Genomic DNA, 18,695 nt, shown 5'->3' with positions numbered 1-18,695 from the left:
TTTCTGAAGCTTCTGAAGATTTTACACCACGCTGTTAACTGACCTGGTTGCAGAAATCTGTGGTCTGCATGAACGGCACCCCTGATGAAGATCTGAACGAACCCTCTGAGAAATTAGTTTTTTATTGCAGCGGTGTAACCTGAAGAGCCTTGGAGGTTTTTCTCGTCCTTTAACATCCGCCTCACTGTGAGGTGACAACAGTCCTGCTCATTGTCCTGCCTTCCCTGAAACACTTCCTGTGTTCACGTTTAGGGGTTTCCTGACATGTGAAGATCAACATCATCTGCTCCACACCATGCCATGTTCTCCCGTCTTTCTACTATTGAGGAGCAGCTAACAGGTCTGAGCTGCTGTTACATCCTGCTGTCTCACACAAAGTATTATGTCATTATTGTTATTTTTTCAAGCAGAATGTGAAATTTTAAATAAAATTGTGCAACTTTGATTTATTAAAGGAGACCCACTATGCAAGTTGTATGTTTTTGTACTTCCATTAGGGTTTCCACCGCTTCTAAAAACAACCCAGCCACTTAAAAAAAAAAAAAAAAAAAGACAAGAAAAACAAACAAACAAACAGACAAAAAAAAAAACATCACCCAACTGTTTTTCTGGAATGAGTTTAAGATTTTTGGTGTCTGGAAAAGGAGCTGTTTCAAAAACTTCTGGAATGTAACGTCACACATCAGGAGGCACTTCTGCATTCTTGTTGGTTGTCCAGGAGGCTACACTTCTGCTTTTCAAAGACGTGTAGCTGTGTAATTCAGCATTTTGTTTCAGATATTTTCACATGTGAGTGTAAACATTGAGCTGGGGGTGTGGCCAGCAGCAGCTTATTTAGATTTAAAGTGATAGTAGCCTTAAGACATCTCATTCTAAAAGGAAATGAAAATATTCAGAACTGAGGAGACTAAAATGTCATCATCTAAGAAGGATTGTGTGCAATAAATGTAATGAACATGTTTGGTATCACCCAAAGACAGATCCTACTGTGTTCAACAAAGCATAACGGGTCACCTTGAAAGGCTTTAGAGTTAAAAAATACTGTATGAAGGATACTGTAAACTTACAGCAGTATCATCTTGGTCTTGATACTCAGACCTTTGATCCGCTCGTTACTGTACTTTCAGGGTACAGCCTGAGCTACTTGCCAGTCCATCATAATTCACAAAACCTGTAAATTTTAAAATCTGTGGTCTGTTGAAAGTGAAACATGCCAATAATTGTGATTAACTCCAGATTTCTCCACAGGGCTGGAAGTTGGCTGAATGGCCAGGCTTAATGATTGGAGCCCCCAGGAACATGACGGACCCAACTAATCATCCAGAGATTAACAAGCTGTGTTCATCTTGGCTTCAGGGAACAGAACCATCACATCTGTAGAAATGTTCAGCCTTCTTTCAGATAGAAAAACCCTGAAGACCTGGACTGCATTTATCACAAGGAAAAATCCAAGCATGCGTCCAAATCCAACACCAAAACGCAGCTGAAGATGAATAAGGAGCGTTAAGACGTCTGTAACTTACACACATGAAATGTCCTAAACCATGCTACCCCAACGGCAGGCTTTTAAAACTACATGCAGCATTTTTAAACCACTGGAGAACAAATGACTTCAGACTGATTAATAATTATTTAGTTACAAATATTCAGCTGATTAAAAGTCTTTTTTTAAAGTGAAGAACAGGAGGAAGTTTCTGCATCACATCACTAACAGACATGAGAATATTCAGCATCCAATAAATCTGCCGGGTTGTTTGTTCAGTTCAGAGACTCAGATGAGTTTAAACACTTAATCTAAAAGCACTTTTTAGTCTCAGCCGCAGATTTTAAAACAGCAGCTTTCTCATCGTTTGGCTGCGGGGAGCTAATTTTTGTTTACTGCCAGTCAAAGTGACAGAAAGATGTTTTAAAATCTGTCATTTTCAAGCTGCACTGGCTTTTAGAAAACTGGAAGTCTGTATTGCCTTTTGGGAAGAAAACAGCTGATTTCTATCTGACTGAACAAATGACCCATAAAGCAACAAATAGAACCAAAAGCAAAACCTTAGAATCGTCTGAATGTGTGTGTCTTTTTCTAAACATCCACCGGTTTGACGGCGACAGACAATGTTTTTACGAGTCGTCCTCCACAGTCAGTATCACTCTGGTAAATTTGTTTAAAAACTCAGAGTGTTTTTGCATGAATGTGTTGATGAGTGGAAGTTTGACTGCAGAGTGTCGGTCTGTGAACCTGCAGGTTGTAGAGATGCAGAGCAGCTGCAGAAACATGGGGAAAGTTTTTTCTGTTTTAACGGGAAAACAGGTTGGAGTTTTCCTGAGGTTCTGTCTCTGTTTAAACCCGACCGTTCAGCGTCCATTTAAAATGTAATGTTTGTTACAATGGATGATGTTTTTATGTTTTCAAGATGTAAAACACTTTGTTATAAATGTTCTCAATTAAAATGTATTATTTAGGATTAACAGGTAAATGGTACCATATGAAGGCTTCCTTATGTCTCATGATGGAGGGAAAACGTGACATTATTATAATTTTATGAGGTTGGAGAGTCTTGCAGAAAACACTAACTAATTGCATCACTAAAGGTTGGGAAATCTGAAGCGCTTCCTCTATTTTAAGACAAAGAACTAATGTTGTTTTCTGGTCAACACTCATATTACAGACACTTGGATGTGATTTCTTTTTTTTTTCTTTCTTGTATTTTTGGATGAGACACAAACTATTGGCAGTTTCTCTTTGAAATTATCTTCAAAACCTCAGATCAGCCAAACTCTCAGAAGCTTATTTCACAGAGATGGGGAACATTTGGTCAGAGCGTCCCCGTCTGCAGCGAACAGACAACAGGCAGGATGGAGAGTTTAAATCAAGACGACACTGTTAGCAAAGCCAAACCTGGTGAACAGCTTCTTCACTCACATCAAACTTCAGTGAGTCTCGATTTCTAGGTTATTGACAAAAACAATAAACTGTCAAGTTTGTATTTCAGCCTCTAATGATCTCAAAATCATTCATTTCAGCAGACTTCAATAAATCAAACATCCTGGGATTCCTTTTCCTTAATTTATTTGACATGAATCTGAAGCAGAAGTGTAATAAATCTGCTGAGTGCAGTGAATCCTCCGAGGTGTCAGGAAGCAGCGCGCCTCTCTTCATGCATATTTTACTGGCTTATTGGCACCATTTTTACAGGAGTCCCAGTTATTTTGGAGGTCTGTGTTACATAACAATGCTAATGCAGAGACTCTTCTGGGAGTTCAAGGCTGCAGATATTTAGATTTTACTGGGGGACAATTCGATTTCTCTGTTTCATATATTTATGTTTGTATTTCAGCTAAAATCAAGTATAATTCACACTTCTTACATATTTTTATTCAAAATTAATTTTCTCATTGAGGGCAAGAAAAAAGTTAGCAATGTTAAACCCTTGAAGCGTTTCTCTGACTGCAGATATGCGGAGTACTGCGGTCTATTCATGGTATTCAGAGTTTTCTGTGGAATGTAACTCCAGAAAATCTGCAAAAAATTTGCCTTTTCACTAATTTTATGAGAGCATATCTCAAATATTTTAAATAAAATGCAGCCTGCGAAGCTGAAATACCAGAAGCAATGCAACTTCACACACTACTGGCGGCAGCCGATCCAGGAGCACCGTGTGTTTTCCCTCTGCACTCCAAGACAATAAACCTCTATGTTAGCTTCAGGGGTTGTGGTATTAATGCATATTAAGTTATATTTTCAATTCAATTCAAATTTATTTAATCAAGGAGAGCACAGTAAACAATGTGGCCTTTTAAAGGAAAGTAATCCTTGTTTTGTACGAAGGTTTTTTAGCTTGACGCTAATTTGCAAATCAAGTCCTTCATTGTGTGTTTAAAAAAAAGAAAAATTAAAATGAAAGATTCCTGTCTCACACACACACACACACACACACTCACGCACGCACACGCACACACACACACACACGCACACACACGCATACACATGCAGATAAACACTCAGAATTTCTGCCGTTAGAAAACTAATCTCTCTTTTTACGCCATTTTTTGATTTTATGAATATCAATGCACTTTCTTCATGTCCAGTATTTTCCACTTTAATAGTTTTCTAAGAGAAGAAGTCTGTGTCACGTCAGAATTATGGACCCAAGAAGTCGTGTTAATCACTAAATAAACTTTTCCAGATACTCTGATAAACCTACAAAAGGTTTGCATAAAAAATATACAGGAATATGTAAGAAAATATTATTATTTTTTTTAACCTTTATTTCACGAGGAAAGTCCTATTAGGATTAAAACTCTGGTAGCTGCAGCTGCTCCAACAGTAATTTTGTCAAATGAACTCAAATTAAAAGTTGGATTATCCTCAGTTTTTTCATTACATTTTGCAACTGCAATAAAAATCTTTTTGCTTTCACATCTTTACCAGTAGAGCAGAAAAGCAACCTGGAAATTTATACTTATTAGTTACAGAAACAACGAAAGTTTTTTTCCTTTTGTTTTCTTTATGAATTGTCAACACTCGACGTAAATGATGCAAATCTACAAGATTGTTATAAAACGAATGGGAAAAGGTCAACCTCCCCAAAAATGATTCCCACGCTGTTTCTCCCTTTGTTCTGCCAGCAGCGTTTCCAGCTAATCACACATCATCTATTTACATGACTCACGGTACATTAACAATCTCCCACGTCGCGTTCGCTGACGCTCGATTGCTGAGGGGAAGAAAACAGCCGAGAATTACGGAGCGGCCTGTTTTCTGTCTCAACACACAACAAAAGGGAGCCCATCTGGAGGAGAGGGCAAAGCAGATAGCGAGGCAGTAGGACATGTTGCCGTGGTAACGAAGCAAGGGTGGGATGAAGCAGGAGGGGGCCTTGGAAGGCGGAGGAAGAGGAAGAAAGGCGGGGGGTTAAGAGGAAGGCTCGAAGCCGCCTGATGATGCTTGTTTGAGAAGAAAAGTGAGAAGAAAACTGGAGATGTTTTCGATTCGCTCAGATTTTGATTCTAGCAGAAAAACTGAGCATTTCTGGAGCAGACGACTGACTGAGGCTTCAACTAAATCAACAGCTACGTGGCTGAACGCTGCTGTCGCTGCAGACAAAAGGCTCTGCCACTATTGTCCCTGCTGAAAGAAGGATGGAGTGGCTGAAGTGAGGCAGACAGGAGGAACGGGAGGGCGATGATGTTATTAAAGAAAGAGGTGGGGGAGGGGCAGGAACACAGAAAGGTGGGAGGCCAGAGAGGAGGAGCGAACACAAGATTACTTCACTTCTTTCTGTATCAACTCCTTTTCTGACCATGGAACTGAATATTTTTTCCATTTCAGCTCCATTTGCTTCACAGTTTACTGAGTTTTATTTCTCATTTATTCACTGAAAAGGTCAAAGCTTAACTTTTTTTTTTTTTACCAAACTTTGTCCCATTTTAATCTGAGCAGCATGAAAACCTGAGGATCCCTTTAATGAGTCCCAGATGTGACAGAAATGTGTTTGATTGTTGGAGCGACTGAACATCAGCAGGTTTGTTTCCTGTTGGAAGGTGTGGACACATCGATCTGTTCCCACAAATAATGGGCTCAGTTAAAGGGCCTTTTAGCTTATTGATCAGATGCTGCGTGATTGATATTTTGTCAATATCGGGACAGAACCTGCTGATGTTTCAGCTGTAATTGGCATATAACAGGTGACACCAGGCGCTTAGCTTCAGTCACGTTATCTGCAATAAATGTTTTTACTGCAGATCTCCAGCTGAGCCAGGCTGCCTCTGATTTCTAGAAAGGTTAAAGTTCACTTAACTTGGCCTGCAGGACCCAACTTCATACCAAGGTGATGAGTTTACAGTCTGGATGCTTCTGTTGTCAACTTTATAGCTTTCATGCAAAACTTACAACAAATGAAACATGAACACTAGATGTGACAGAATTTGATGCTTCACAAAATGTTTCATTTTTTCTCATTGAGCCTCAATTAAAATGTGTTGCAAACATATAAAACAACAAACATCAAAAGAAATGATTTCCTCAGAATTTAAATCTAAGTTTTTAAGAAAAATGTTTTTATTCGACTTTAATATAAAGTAAAATCCTATCTATTTTTAAAAATGATTATTGCACAATGCCAACATTTATTTCAGGTTGTTTGGTATTTAGAAGAATCTCAAAGATCTTTCCTAAACACCAAACCAGACTAAATATATGTTCAATCATTTCAAGGTGTTTATTCATGGCAAAAAAAATTAAAGAAAGGATGGGAATAAATAAAAAAATGGTCAAAAGTAGCTTACTTTAGGTAGAAGTATTGTCAGGTACAAATAAATAAATAAATAAATAAATTAATTAATTAATTAATAAATTAATTAATAAATAAAACTTGTGAGATGATCAGATGTAATTAGATGCATAAAAGGACCTGATTCAAACTTTAAAACTGTTTTCTCCATTTCCGTAATGGATTGTTCAGAACTGATAAGAGCTAAAACAAATATGTAATTATCGCTTTATTAATTCAGGAATTACTGATATTTTTAGGGACCATCACTATATAGAAATAAAATATCTGACTGCAGAAACTGAATAATTCAACATTATAAAATTTTTTTGTTTCAGAATTAACTCTAAAATCTTTTAATGATTTCAAGCGGAGCTGTCGGTTGGCGTGATCTAAACGTGAGGAGCGGATTGGGTCCTTGTACTTTGCGCCACATCGTCATGGAAACACACAGCAGCTGTATTTGCACATCTTCCAGAGTTTTCCTTCCATGGATCCAGCAGCTGGTAAGAGGTTGGTTAACTGTCGGAGCGAGAAGACGGCTCATTCATTACTGTGATGGATCACTTTCAGAACCAGAGCCGCAGCTTTGACCTCTGGAACAACGTGGCTTCCCGGCATGGCAGGCAGTTCTGGTCTGCTGGCCCTTTAACAGGCTGCATCAAAACCCAGAGAAATAAAACAACGCCACGTTAAATGCAGACATTAACTTCATTCATTTGCATCCATATTTTAAAGAGTCTGCTGTAAAATAAGCAGCTGTTTGCTTCAGACTGGAACTAACACTTAATTCGTGAGGATTTTTCTGATTTGCTGCTCAAACCAGAATAAATGAGCTTTTAATCACTTCAGCTGCTTAAAAAAAAATCACCTAAATTATTAATAATTATTGAAGAATCATGTAATTATGCAATAATTGTCTTTCCACACAGCTGAGATTGTAATCCAGGTGTTTGGAAAAAAAATGCCTCAATAAATGTTCAATATGCTCAAAATGTCTTAAAGTCATAATTCTGATCTGCTCCTGAGCTGTTGGTGTTTTATTGCAACATTTTCTTTCAGATTGTTTTAAAACAATCTGAAATGCTAAACTTATTTATGTAAAACGTAAATTTCAAACTTGTCCTGAGGAGAAAAGCAGATTCTGGACAGTTGGAACTTTAATCCCTCAGTGAAATTGTAATCCTGCAGGATTATGACTGGATGGGTTTGAATCCCATCATCCACAGTGTTTCACCTCCTCTGCTTTCTTGGACTCTTCAACATAATCTCTTTTATGGAGATGAAGACGTGCAGGTGGAGGTGGGCTTTTATTGTGACATAAAGCAAATGTAATTACTGGTTATTAAATGGTAATTAAATGGTATTTAACCATTTTAAAGAAACTGTCTGCAGAAAAAGCAGCTGGTTATTTATTTAAATATTGACTGTAAGTATTTTCACCCATGCAGCTAAACTCTCCAGTTTGACCACATTGTTTCTATATTTGCTTATTCACAGAGCAAACCATTTACTGCAGCTTAATATCTTATTACATAATTGTGTTGACATGTTACAACTCAATGCTTAACGAAATATTTAATTAAAAAGAGGTTGCTGTGTGATCGTCTCTCACATAATTCAGCTTTTGTGTTTCAGTGAAAATAAATAATCCACTAAATGATTTTATTTATCAAATTTGGCTTGAAAGCTTTCCTTAAATGTCATTTGCTCTCCAGTGATGTTCCTACTGGTGGCATAAACCACGAATAATACAAATAAAATGGAAAATCAGTATTTAAATGTCATTTCAGAATTCTGTTCTTATTTCTAATTTTGCACAATAAAAAAACACCAAATGGTAAACTATAAATGTTAATTCTAGTTTATTACCAAGTGAAATTAATAATAGACTTTTTAAAATGACAGTGGTCAAACTTCAGCCCATCATTATCATCATCATCATCATCATCATCATCATCATCATCATCATCATCATCATCATCATCATCATCATCATCATCATCATCATCATCATCATCATCATCATCATCATCATCATCATCATCATGACCAGTAATGATCTCGTCACTGGGAGGGAATTAATCAACATTCCAGTTTAAGTTATGAATAAAATAATGACTGTTATCTAATCTTTGATCATTTTAAAGTAGCACTTTGATGTAAATCCAATCAAATTGTTGTTTTTCTTACTGTCTAATATTGTTGCAATATTAGTATTTAAATGGTATTAAATGCATCCAAACACCAAAAGAAAAAATGCTTGAGGTTGTGACACAATCAGTGTTTGTCTTTGAATTAGGGCCAATTTTTGCTAAATAACATTTAACTGATCAAATTTGTTTATTACATGTAGATAATTGATAACATTAACCATGACTGCTGTTTGACATCCGTCATCTTTAGCATCAAAACTCCCTTTTTGGGATCTGATCTCTTTGAAACTTTTGTTTAGTTGCAGTTTTCTGACTGGCAGCACATCCAGCGATCTTTCCCGTTTCTCTGGTTCCCGTTTGTCTAGACTTTACACCCAGAGGCAAAAACAAACCCTGAAGAAAGTTGTGAGAAAAACTAAAATTGCAGAGCAGATGAGAAGCCTTGAGGTGCCGACTCAGACCCGACTCAGTTCTGCACACGATGCAGAGCTGCAAATTGGATTGTGAGGGATGTGGTCTGCATGCTGCTCTGTTTGCTCAGAAGCAACTGGATCAGGGTCGGCATGACAGGAGGAGAACCGAAGCACCGCGAGCATCAGGTGTCCTTGTGTTTGTTTTACAGTAACCCAGGTTCATTTCTGTTTTGGTTAAAAATTAAATAATTGGCACATTTATGTCAGATTCTGATGTGAAAATACAGACTAGATCGCAGCTGTCACAAGAACAACTTTTACTGGATGATAAGTCGTCTCAAAAATTATTGTGATAAATTAGAACACTGTCATTTTATAATTATAATGGCATAATGATGCAAGAGTTCCCTCTCAGAAACTGAAGTTTAATTTTGCAAAAAAAGATCCAGCATTAGAAATGTAAGATATTGAAAATTTCTAAAATAATAACCAAAAAGCAATGAAATAAAAACCGCACACAACTGAAAACCATAAATAAATTAGATTACAATGCATCTGAAAATATTAAATATCAGAATGGAATTTATGAAGCTCATTTCATTAAATTATTAATTGCTTATTGAAATGAAAAAAACTTAAGAGGAAGCAGAAATAAATACAATATACTGTTGATACCTACGTTAGTTTCTCTTATAGATATTTATTAATATTTGAGATATTTATGAGTCCAGAAACAAAAGCAAACCTGATCCGCAGCTTCAGAGCTGAAGTTAATGTTTCAGGTGGGAGTTAATTGAACGATGCGCCGGGTGTGAAGCTGCCGTCATGCGACTAAACGACGCTGCAGAATTAACTGCATGGCTGCTAATCTGCTGCTTTAAACTCTCCAACCTGAAGTGAGTCATTCTCACCGCTCCACTGTCAGATGTTTTCTGAGTCAGCCTCTCCTCTGCTGGACATTCGCTCCAATAACTCCTCTTCTTTTATTCAGAAAGAACTATCAGAATTAAAACCCTGATGAAGCCACAGAGGAGTCTTTATTCACTGAGGTTTGGATTAAATCTTGTTTAAATGAACGACTCTCAGTCATTAAGTCCATTTGACTCAACAGGAGACAAACAGCAGGAAAGGATTTAACTAAAAAGCTGATTTGTTTCATTTTGTGCTTACATGTAAGAAGCTAATTTCAGATTCAAATGAATGAACACGCAACGCTCTGCACAGCAAGAGTGTGTGTGTGTGTGTGTGTGCATGCGTGTGTGTGTGTGTGTGTGTGTGTGTGTGTTGTGAAGAAAACACGGTTCTTCATACCGTGTTTTCATTCTGGAAAAACAAACAGATTTATTTGCCTTTTTTACCAAGTGATATTCACTCAATAACTTTGTAATCCATGAAAAAAAATGCAGTTTAAAATAACAAAACTAATAAGTCAACAATAATTCATACTCTGTCTGGAGCTCCACAAGAAAACAGTTAGGTATAACTTTATTTTACATGAAAACTAATGTTGATCTCATCTGGACACTCGAGTTCCTCCATCTGCCTAAATGTGTCTGGCCCTTTAAATCTGCAGCTCAACAACTCCATGAGCTCCAAGCAGATATGATGCAATATCATACAAGATGCTTTGATTTAAATAGAAGACAGAAAGTAAAAAATATTTCAGAAGTACTAAGCAGTTCTGGGATCATAAACTCTAACAACATATTATAAGTATTTATGAACCTGGCAGGTGTTTTGGAATATTTTCAGGAGACTTAATGAAAAGTAGGCAAAGTATTTGCTTGCCAACTGGATGAAAACGTAAAGCACTCATTGCTGTCCAAATAGCTGCCTTTACAAAATAGATCCATGAATACTGTAACCTTCCACAGATAAAAAGTGTAATAAAGCAAATGTCTGCATAAATAAACAGAATTTACATGCAGAGTGTCAAAGGTTTATTCTAAAAATGCAATATAGATAAAAAGGTTTTAAAACAGAACATTAGTTTAAAGAATCAGTCTAAAATTGTGGAAGATAAAATCTGTCCAGCCTGCAGTGACTCTGAGTTTTGGATCAATCTCACAGTAAAGTGCCTCAGGTTACAGAGCAAATAAAATCCAGCTGAGAATTACCTGCAGTATATATCCAATTTTATGTAACATGTTTTACTTCCCCTGAAGGGAAAGGTGCAATAGATCTATAGAAATGTCTTTTTCATTGCTGATAGTAATGAAGGATAGCAGCCATGAGCCAGAGGCTGCTGTGAAGCCGGTTATTTGTTTGTTGGGTCTCTTTTAGCTCTTTTCCCTCCGGTCGTTTCAGGATCTTATGTGTGTTTCTGACTTTCTGGAGGTTATTTTGGTTGCAGAGAAATGAGAAGTTCGTGTCTAATGTGCAGCCCTGCAATGGCCTGGTTTCATATCCATGGTGGATTCAGCCTTTTGCCTGCAGGCTGCAGGAAAAAGACACTAATGGAAACATTAGAGAAAAATTAAACATTAATATGCGTAATATTAATGTTTCACTACATCACTACATTTTGACACATTTACATTTTGCAGTATTTATTAATTTAAATAACAAATACTGCAAAGGTACAGTTACAGAAACATTATCCTCTCTCTTTCTTCACGTTCAGCAGTTTTTAGGTGAAATTTGTGCTAAAAATCGCTCTGACTTTGATTTCCACCACAAACCCATCAGACAATCACTCATAACACATCACGTTGTCTCTCTCTTTCCCCGAGAATCACTCTCCCCGTTGGATGTAACTGTGACTAATGGAGCCCAAAACAAATTGGCAGCTGATTCACAGCCATGTTGTGAAAGCAATAACGAACTCCACTCATCTGCACATCAAACCTCACACACACGCAGAGAGAAGAAAGACGTTTCCCTCCCTGGTTTGGCTGCTGGCTGCAGGACAGCTGAACTCTGCCCGCCACCATTTTCCTCAGCTAACTCATTTCGATAATGATGTTAAATGTGAGCCGGAGACCGAGAAGACAAATGATTTTTCTGGGGTCTGGAGAACATGGAGGGCATTGAGTGCCTTCGCGTTTTCCTAGTTTTCACAACTCAGTAATAAAAAAAGATGTTTTTTTTTGGTATTCTGGTGTTATTTTGGTACTTTTTGAAAAGCAGAATTGAATCTAAGAGGCATATTTTAACAGCAGACTAATGGAAGTGAAGCTGGAGGTCTGCTGACAAATAAAAATGAAGCTTTTTAGTGTTTCCTGCCTCTGAATTTAAAGAAAAGCAACATTTTGGTTGAAGTGGGATAATTTAAAATTGAACAAAAATTAAAGCAGCACACAAAGTTAGAAAAAAATACAGAGAAAGTAAAGTATCACAAAGTGCAAACTAAACTAAAAGCATGTCTTAATTAAAAAATCTTAAGTTTTCTACTGTAATTTAAATCAGAAGAAATAAAAGCAACGATTTATGTGCTTTTCATACTTTCAGTAAATACAACTAGATGTCATTTGTGCAATAAGATGTTCTATTAATGTATAATTTATCTATCAGGATGTGTGTAAGTAAAGTAAGAACAGGACTGGTTCTAAACCAGAACCCTGAGGGACTCCGTGAAGACGGCTGATCCAATTTCATATGACCTGGTTGACTTAAACCTGAAAGTTTTCTTTGGAAACTAAAAAGCTGATCAGTGTGAAGTTGAACCAGATCACACTCTGGGTTCATAAGGTCAAACTTCCACAACAACAGCAGCAACATCTGTGGAGGAAAGCTGCAGTTTTTCTTTCTTGTTCTGGACACGTTTCCCAGCCAGCAGCTCAATCAGACGCTGTTTGGTCATGCAGCTTCTTACCTGCAGCCCCTCGATGGCCAGCCGCAGCATGCTGGGGGTCAGCTTGGAGGCCTGCTTGAAGGTGAAGTTGCTCCAGTCGATGATGAGGATGAAGCCGTTCACCTGCAGCTCCGGGTCTTCGATCATGGACTCCAGAGACAGCAGGATGGCTCGCAGGATGTCCACAAACGTGTATCTGAAGGAAACATCACAAGGTTTTCTCTTTTCTTTGAAGTAAAACATGGATATTTCTACACATTACTCAGATTGTTTTTGTCTGTTCAGCCTTTCAGATCCACAATAATTCATTAATAATTCCTGTTTTCTCTGAAGCTAAAGCTTTAATTGACTTTAAGGCTTAATATCTGCCTGCATGTTTCATGGCTCTTTGGTTTTTGCCTCTCAGTTATAAGGCCTCTGGTTCCATCCATGTGGTATCAGGTCAGTTGACCAGTGCAACTGGTCCTCAGGTGTTGAGTGCTGATGTTCCTACAGTCCATTCACAGTTTGTTTCAATACAAATATCCAGTATTTTATTGTGTTGTTATGCAGTAGGTCACAAAAAAGTGCAAAAACAGTTTTATGAGGGAAAATGATACATGGTTTTAAATTTCTTTCAACAAAAAATCTGGCACACATTTATCTTCGGGCTTTTTGAGTCGATAGTTTGTAGAAAAACATTTTACTGCAATTTTAGCTCCAGCTTTGCACGTCTGGAAACTGAAGGTTTTTCTTCTTTGCAAAAGAATCAGGTCAGATTACATGGACAGTGACTCTGATGATCAATTTCAAAGTTTTACCATTGATTCTTAATGACATTTAGGTCTGGACTTTGATTAGGCCATTCATAAACCTTTGATATAAATGGATATTCGTTTCCAGGTTTCCAACCAGGACTGTTTGGATTCTAACACTCCAAATCCAATAATGGTACCCGCAGCATAATGCTGCCACCACCATGTTTCACTCTGTGGTGATTTGCATTTGCATCTTCCTCCTCATTCTGATTGTAGGCTAGAGATCCAACATGTGGTATCATCTGACCAAAGTATTATCTTCCTCATTCTCTGTCTTTCTGATTTTTCTCACTACTTTTTCAAAAGCAACATTTGTGGGCTGATAGTCACATTTTTCCAATTTTTACTTAGCTTACTCTCATGTTATTTAAATTTACTTCACAAATGTTAATCAGTTTGTGTACAAAAACCAAATAAGATGCACATAAATGTATGTTTATAGCATCACAAAATGTGGACATGTTCAAGCGGTGAGGCTGGAGAGACCTGGTTAAATCCACAGCTGGCCTGCTGCTCAGTTTTATTTGCTTTTCAGTCATGTTGGATCTTAAACCTTAATTGCCAGTAATGAAGCCTCCTGCAGAAATCTGCAACATAAGTTGGTGCCTCAGTGGATCCTTGAGGATTTTTCATCCAGCTGATGCTTCAGATTCGTCTGCTGCTCAGTTACCATGACATCATCTTACTCTTTCATCTCATGTTTTCATCATCAAACTAAATCATTGTGCAGAATCTAAATCCATTTTTTGAAAAATAACCTGCATAATTAACAGTAATAATGTTCATTTTATTGTTTTTGTGCATATATTTAACAATAAGCAGACTGACACAGAGGTCAATATGTTAATAAAACTCTGATTATTTAACACTAAACAGAACTGATCTCTTTTTAAAGCCAAACAAAATCACTTTCACCTTTAACCTCAAACTAGATGATAATCTGGACCAAATCACAGCGAAGCCTGAGCATTTATGGGAACATGTGGGGAAAAATGAGAAGCAGAGGAATGAGAATGACACAGCAATATTGTGTAAATAATAAATTAGGCTAAAATTATGCAAATTAATGATTGATTCAATGTAGTTTTAAACTAATTTATTCAATAAAAATCATCAATGCAGGTCTTTAGATAAATGTTGATTAAGCAATACCACAGTAGCAGCTTTCCTACCCTTTGAAAACCTTCATGGTTGAACTTTTTAGTTATTCATGATCCTAGTGTTATTTTTACTATCATCAGTTTATGTATGGAACCAGTGCTGTCCGCTGGGCCTTCAGGTGATTTATGGTTCACCATCGAGCTCAAAGCAGGTGATCATGGTGTGTAAAAGCCAGCCTGCTTCTTCTCAGAGGATAATGAGTTAACGAGGCTTCAGTCCATCCATCAAACTGCAATTAGGCCCAGTGCTGCTTTGAGGATGCAAACATGCTGACATGCAAAAAGAGGATTGTTGCCCGTAACTCGCCTGCTTTTTCAACCAATTAGCAAGCAAATAAGTGCAACACGTAGAATTATTTGCATCAATAGATTTTCAGCAAATCTATTGATTTGAAGAGTGCAAGCATCATTAAAATGTCATTGTTTTGGCTGTAAGAAAGATGAAATCATGACCTTTTGCTCCATTTGTGTGACATGTTTGCTGTGCAGTTCCACTAACAAACAAGAAATAAGTGTGAAAAATAAAAACAAAGTTTCTATAACCTGGTTGGAAAGTATAAACAACCTTAAACTGATACATTTAACTCTGTTTTTACCAACATTGCTACATTCTACCTTTAAAGAGTTTTCCAAATTTCTTATATTCTCTTCAGCCGAATCAACATATTTTCTAGATTGGCCTTTTTAAAACTCAATAGTTTGACTCAATATGAAACTGAAAGACAACATTTTTAAATTTTCTACTAAACAGTAATCGATTAAACTGACATCCATCCTGACAAACCCCCGGTCCAAACTAAAGATGAGCATGAAGCTGCCTCCATGTTTTACTGCTTCTTCTGCCTGCTGGGTTTTGTGTCAATTGTCCTTTTTTAGAATTATGGTTCCAGTTTGTTTTCATCAAACCAGAAAACATTTGTAAAGATTTGGCATATTTTCCCTTTGTTCTAATACAAAGTGTTTCTTTTTAGTCCAGACAAATGGAGAAACCAGGAAACTGTGAATAAGTATTTAAAATTTCTACTTTGGCTTTTGATCAATTCTGGAGAAACATCCCTGTTTTATTTGACTATTGATCACTGCGTGTTGCTAATAGAATAATAATCACACATACGGATCATTTAAAGCTACATATTCAGAAGAATCTCTTCCCTTGACACCAAAAGAAGAAGTTAAATATTTTAACATCATTAAACTGTTAAAATGATTATTCTTTCCACCAGCTGAACAGATCAATTGTTCATGAACATCTGATAGTTTTTGTTAACCCACAGATTATATTTCATCCCAGTTTAAAGTTAAACTGGACAAAGTGACATCACAGCAGGTTCTCTGGTCATTTCAGCCTTTTACCTTTTAAGTAATGTGACTAATTATAATGCATTTCTAACTAATTATTTAAGTAACTGAGATCTTTGCCTTAAAGCAGAATACATGAATCAAGATCCAACAAAAAGTTTTCATTTTTAGAAGAATTTACTCCTGATTTGAAAAGGGAAATACCAGAAATGATTCAACATTTATTTCATTTTAATCTTTAAGTCAAAAACAAATACAAAACCATGAAACCTACTGGGTTAAGTAACTAGTTACATTTACTCTGTTACATTTACTTGAGTAACTTTTCAGAGTATTTTTATTACATTGTACTTTTGACTTTTACTTGAGTAATACTGTCATAAAGTATTGTTACTCATACTTGAATAAAATCTCTGGATTTTCTACCCACTGTGAGTAACTTCACTGAATGAAGAACAAACGTGTTTTAACCTGCAGCTTTTCTTTAACTTTCACAAGTTTTACATTGAAAGGACATCAATCCATCCATCATCCATCCATCCATCCATCCATCCGTCCGTCCGTCCGTCCGTCCGTCCATCATCCATCCATCCATCCATCCATCCATCCATCCATCCATCCATCCATCCATCCATCCATCCATCCATCCATCCGTCCGTCCATCCATCCATCCATCCATCCGTGCCTGATTTTGTAATTATGTTATTCATGTGAACTATTTTCATGTTGGTCTCTAAAATACCAATATTTCCACACAACGTCATATTTTCTGATTACGTAATTTGTAAATATTAAATGATTGTTTTAATAATTTTTACTCATGAGTCGCCTTTTTACAAAACTCTTCTTTTCAGTCATTTCTTGCATGATGTTTACTTTTATTTGAGTAAAAACATGTTTCAGTGTTGAGTTAAATCTTTGGGGGATTCTTTCATCTCTGTTAAAATCTCCAAACATATTAGTCCATTTATTGTCTTTAATAACCGTTTTAAAATGATTATATCTAATATTTCACAGCTGTTTGGAGAAGGTTGCTGCAGTGGTTCTTAATGACTGAGTGGTGCTGAACGGACAGCTCCTCCAGCCTCACTCATTCATTTCTACGGTTTCACAAACACAGATGACTTTTCGACGATTTCGGCCCTAATTTCATTTTAAAAAATAAAAAAATAAAAAACATAAATAAATAAATAAAAAATTCTCACCTGCTCTGGTCCCAATTGGCTGCAAACAGAACCAGGATCTTCCTGCCGTATTTGTCCAGATTGGAGAGGACTCCCGGGAAGCCGTCCTTCAGAGCCTGCTTGATGCCCGGGTCGGTGGGCTTCAGGTTCTTGAACATGTCCAGGTTCTGCTGCCTGTACTCGAAGTACTGTGCCAGCAGCCGGAACGCCTCAAAGTGGTTGAATTTCCTCGCCCTGAGGAATCTGAGGATGAAGGCGTCGTCTGTCCTGAGGAAGCCGATGTCCGGCCGGGTGATGATCATGTCCCGGACCTCCTGGATGTCCTGGTGGAGAGTCTCCGGGTTTTCCTTCAGCTCCACCTTGGCCTTCTCCAGGGTCTCCGGAGAGAGCCCAGCCTGCAGGTGAGTCATCGTTTGCAACAGCTGTCCCTCCGCGGGGGTTTCCGGCGAACCAGCTGAGGAATCGGTTAGCAACAGGGCAGGGAAGTGGACGGAGAGCGTTTTGTGATCAGTGGCTGACTTCAGATGGAGGCCTGCTGCTCTGAACACGTAATCCACCCTGAACTGGCACAGACGCCGCCGCTGCTCTCATTCTGTGATGCATTTTCTACATATGGGCCACTCACTTTTACGCACGCAATCATTTTTTTTTTCTAACAAGATTTGAACTTTATTATGATTTCCCAGCATGCATATGATGAAGCGACGTCCGCCGGGGCTTCAGGCTGCACCAACCTGCTGCTGATCCGGGTGGCCTGAGCGACAGCCGGGAGCCTCCATGTCAAAGCCGCTCCGCGCTTTCTCTCTCGATCTGTGACTCACTGACGACGGCAGCATCCCCGTCTCCCCGAGCGTCTCTCGAAGCGGCCGGACAATGCGGCACGACCCTGCAGCCGCTGCTACGTGAACACCAGCAGACCTCCGCCTTCACAGCGCGTTTCCATCCGCGGACCTCCTGCGAGCTGCTGCTGGGTGAATCCGCTGTTTAAAGCGTAAATCCACCGCTTATTCTGGGAGTGAAAGTGAAAGGCATCAGAAGGGGAGGCGTCCGGTGGTGTACAGGTGTCCCGAGTGGTTTGGCCCCCTCCTGCCTCCGGTTGCTGCTGTTTGGAGAGGGGTGGGGTGGATGAGGTGGGGGATTACCGTCTGTTCGCTGAAAGTGACTGACATTCAGAGAGTCTCTGCTCGGTGTGTGGATACCACCGGCGGGGGGGAGGAGGTGGGAGGAGAGGGAGGAGTGAGACAGAAAGAGGGAGAGAGAGGGAGAGAGAGAGAGAGGGAGAGAGAGAGAGAGAGAGAGGGAGGGAGAGAGAGAGAGAGAGAGAGAGAGAGGGAGGGAGGGAGGGAGAGAGAGAGAGAGAGAGGGAGGGAGAGAGAGAGATGCCAAAACGGGATGCAAGGAGAAAGAGAGGACGAGCATGAAGAGGCAGCTTAGCTAAATGGAGAACAGAGGATGAATAAAAAAAAAAATCATAATTTAGAAAGTGAAATAAAACTAAAACTAATGAACTTTAGTCAAAATTTGTGGCCCTTTCTCACCTTTCTGTGATCCAGTTTTCTCTGTAGGAAACCTGTTTCAGTCTTTTTATTCTTCCGCTTAAAGTTTTATGTATTCATCTTTTAAAATGCAT

The 18,695-nt window shown here is 38.2% G+C and overlaps 1 protein-coding gene across 1 annotated transcript in view; it reads right to left on the bottom strand.

Annotated features, from left to right (window-relative positions):
• Window positions 1-18,281, bottom strand: part of clvs2 (clavesin 2) — a 37,751-nt gene extending 19,470 nt beyond the window's left edge. The window contains exons 1-2 of the mRNA XM_044106383.1: window positions 17,087-18,281; window positions 12,647-12,821 (exon numbers count right to left, since the gene is read on the bottom strand). Of these exons, the coding sequence (XP_043962318.1) occupies window positions 12,647-12,821; window positions 17,087-17,475 (564 nt within the window). The 5' untranslated portion in view covers window positions 17,476-18,281. The remainder of the gene's footprint in view (window positions 1-12,646; window positions 12,822-17,086) is intronic.
• Window positions 18,282-18,695: the final 414 nt, after the last annotated feature.

The sequence above is a fragment of the Gambusia affinis genome, linkage group LG22 (genome assembly GCF_019740435.1).
Source record: "Gambusia affinis linkage group LG22, SWU_Gaff_1.0, whole genome shotgun sequence".
Classification (NCBI taxonomy): Eukaryota; Metazoa; Chordata; class Actinopteri; order Cyprinodontiformes; family Poeciliidae; genus Gambusia; species Gambusia affinis.
This window is presented reverse-complemented; position numbering and strand designations above follow the sequence as displayed.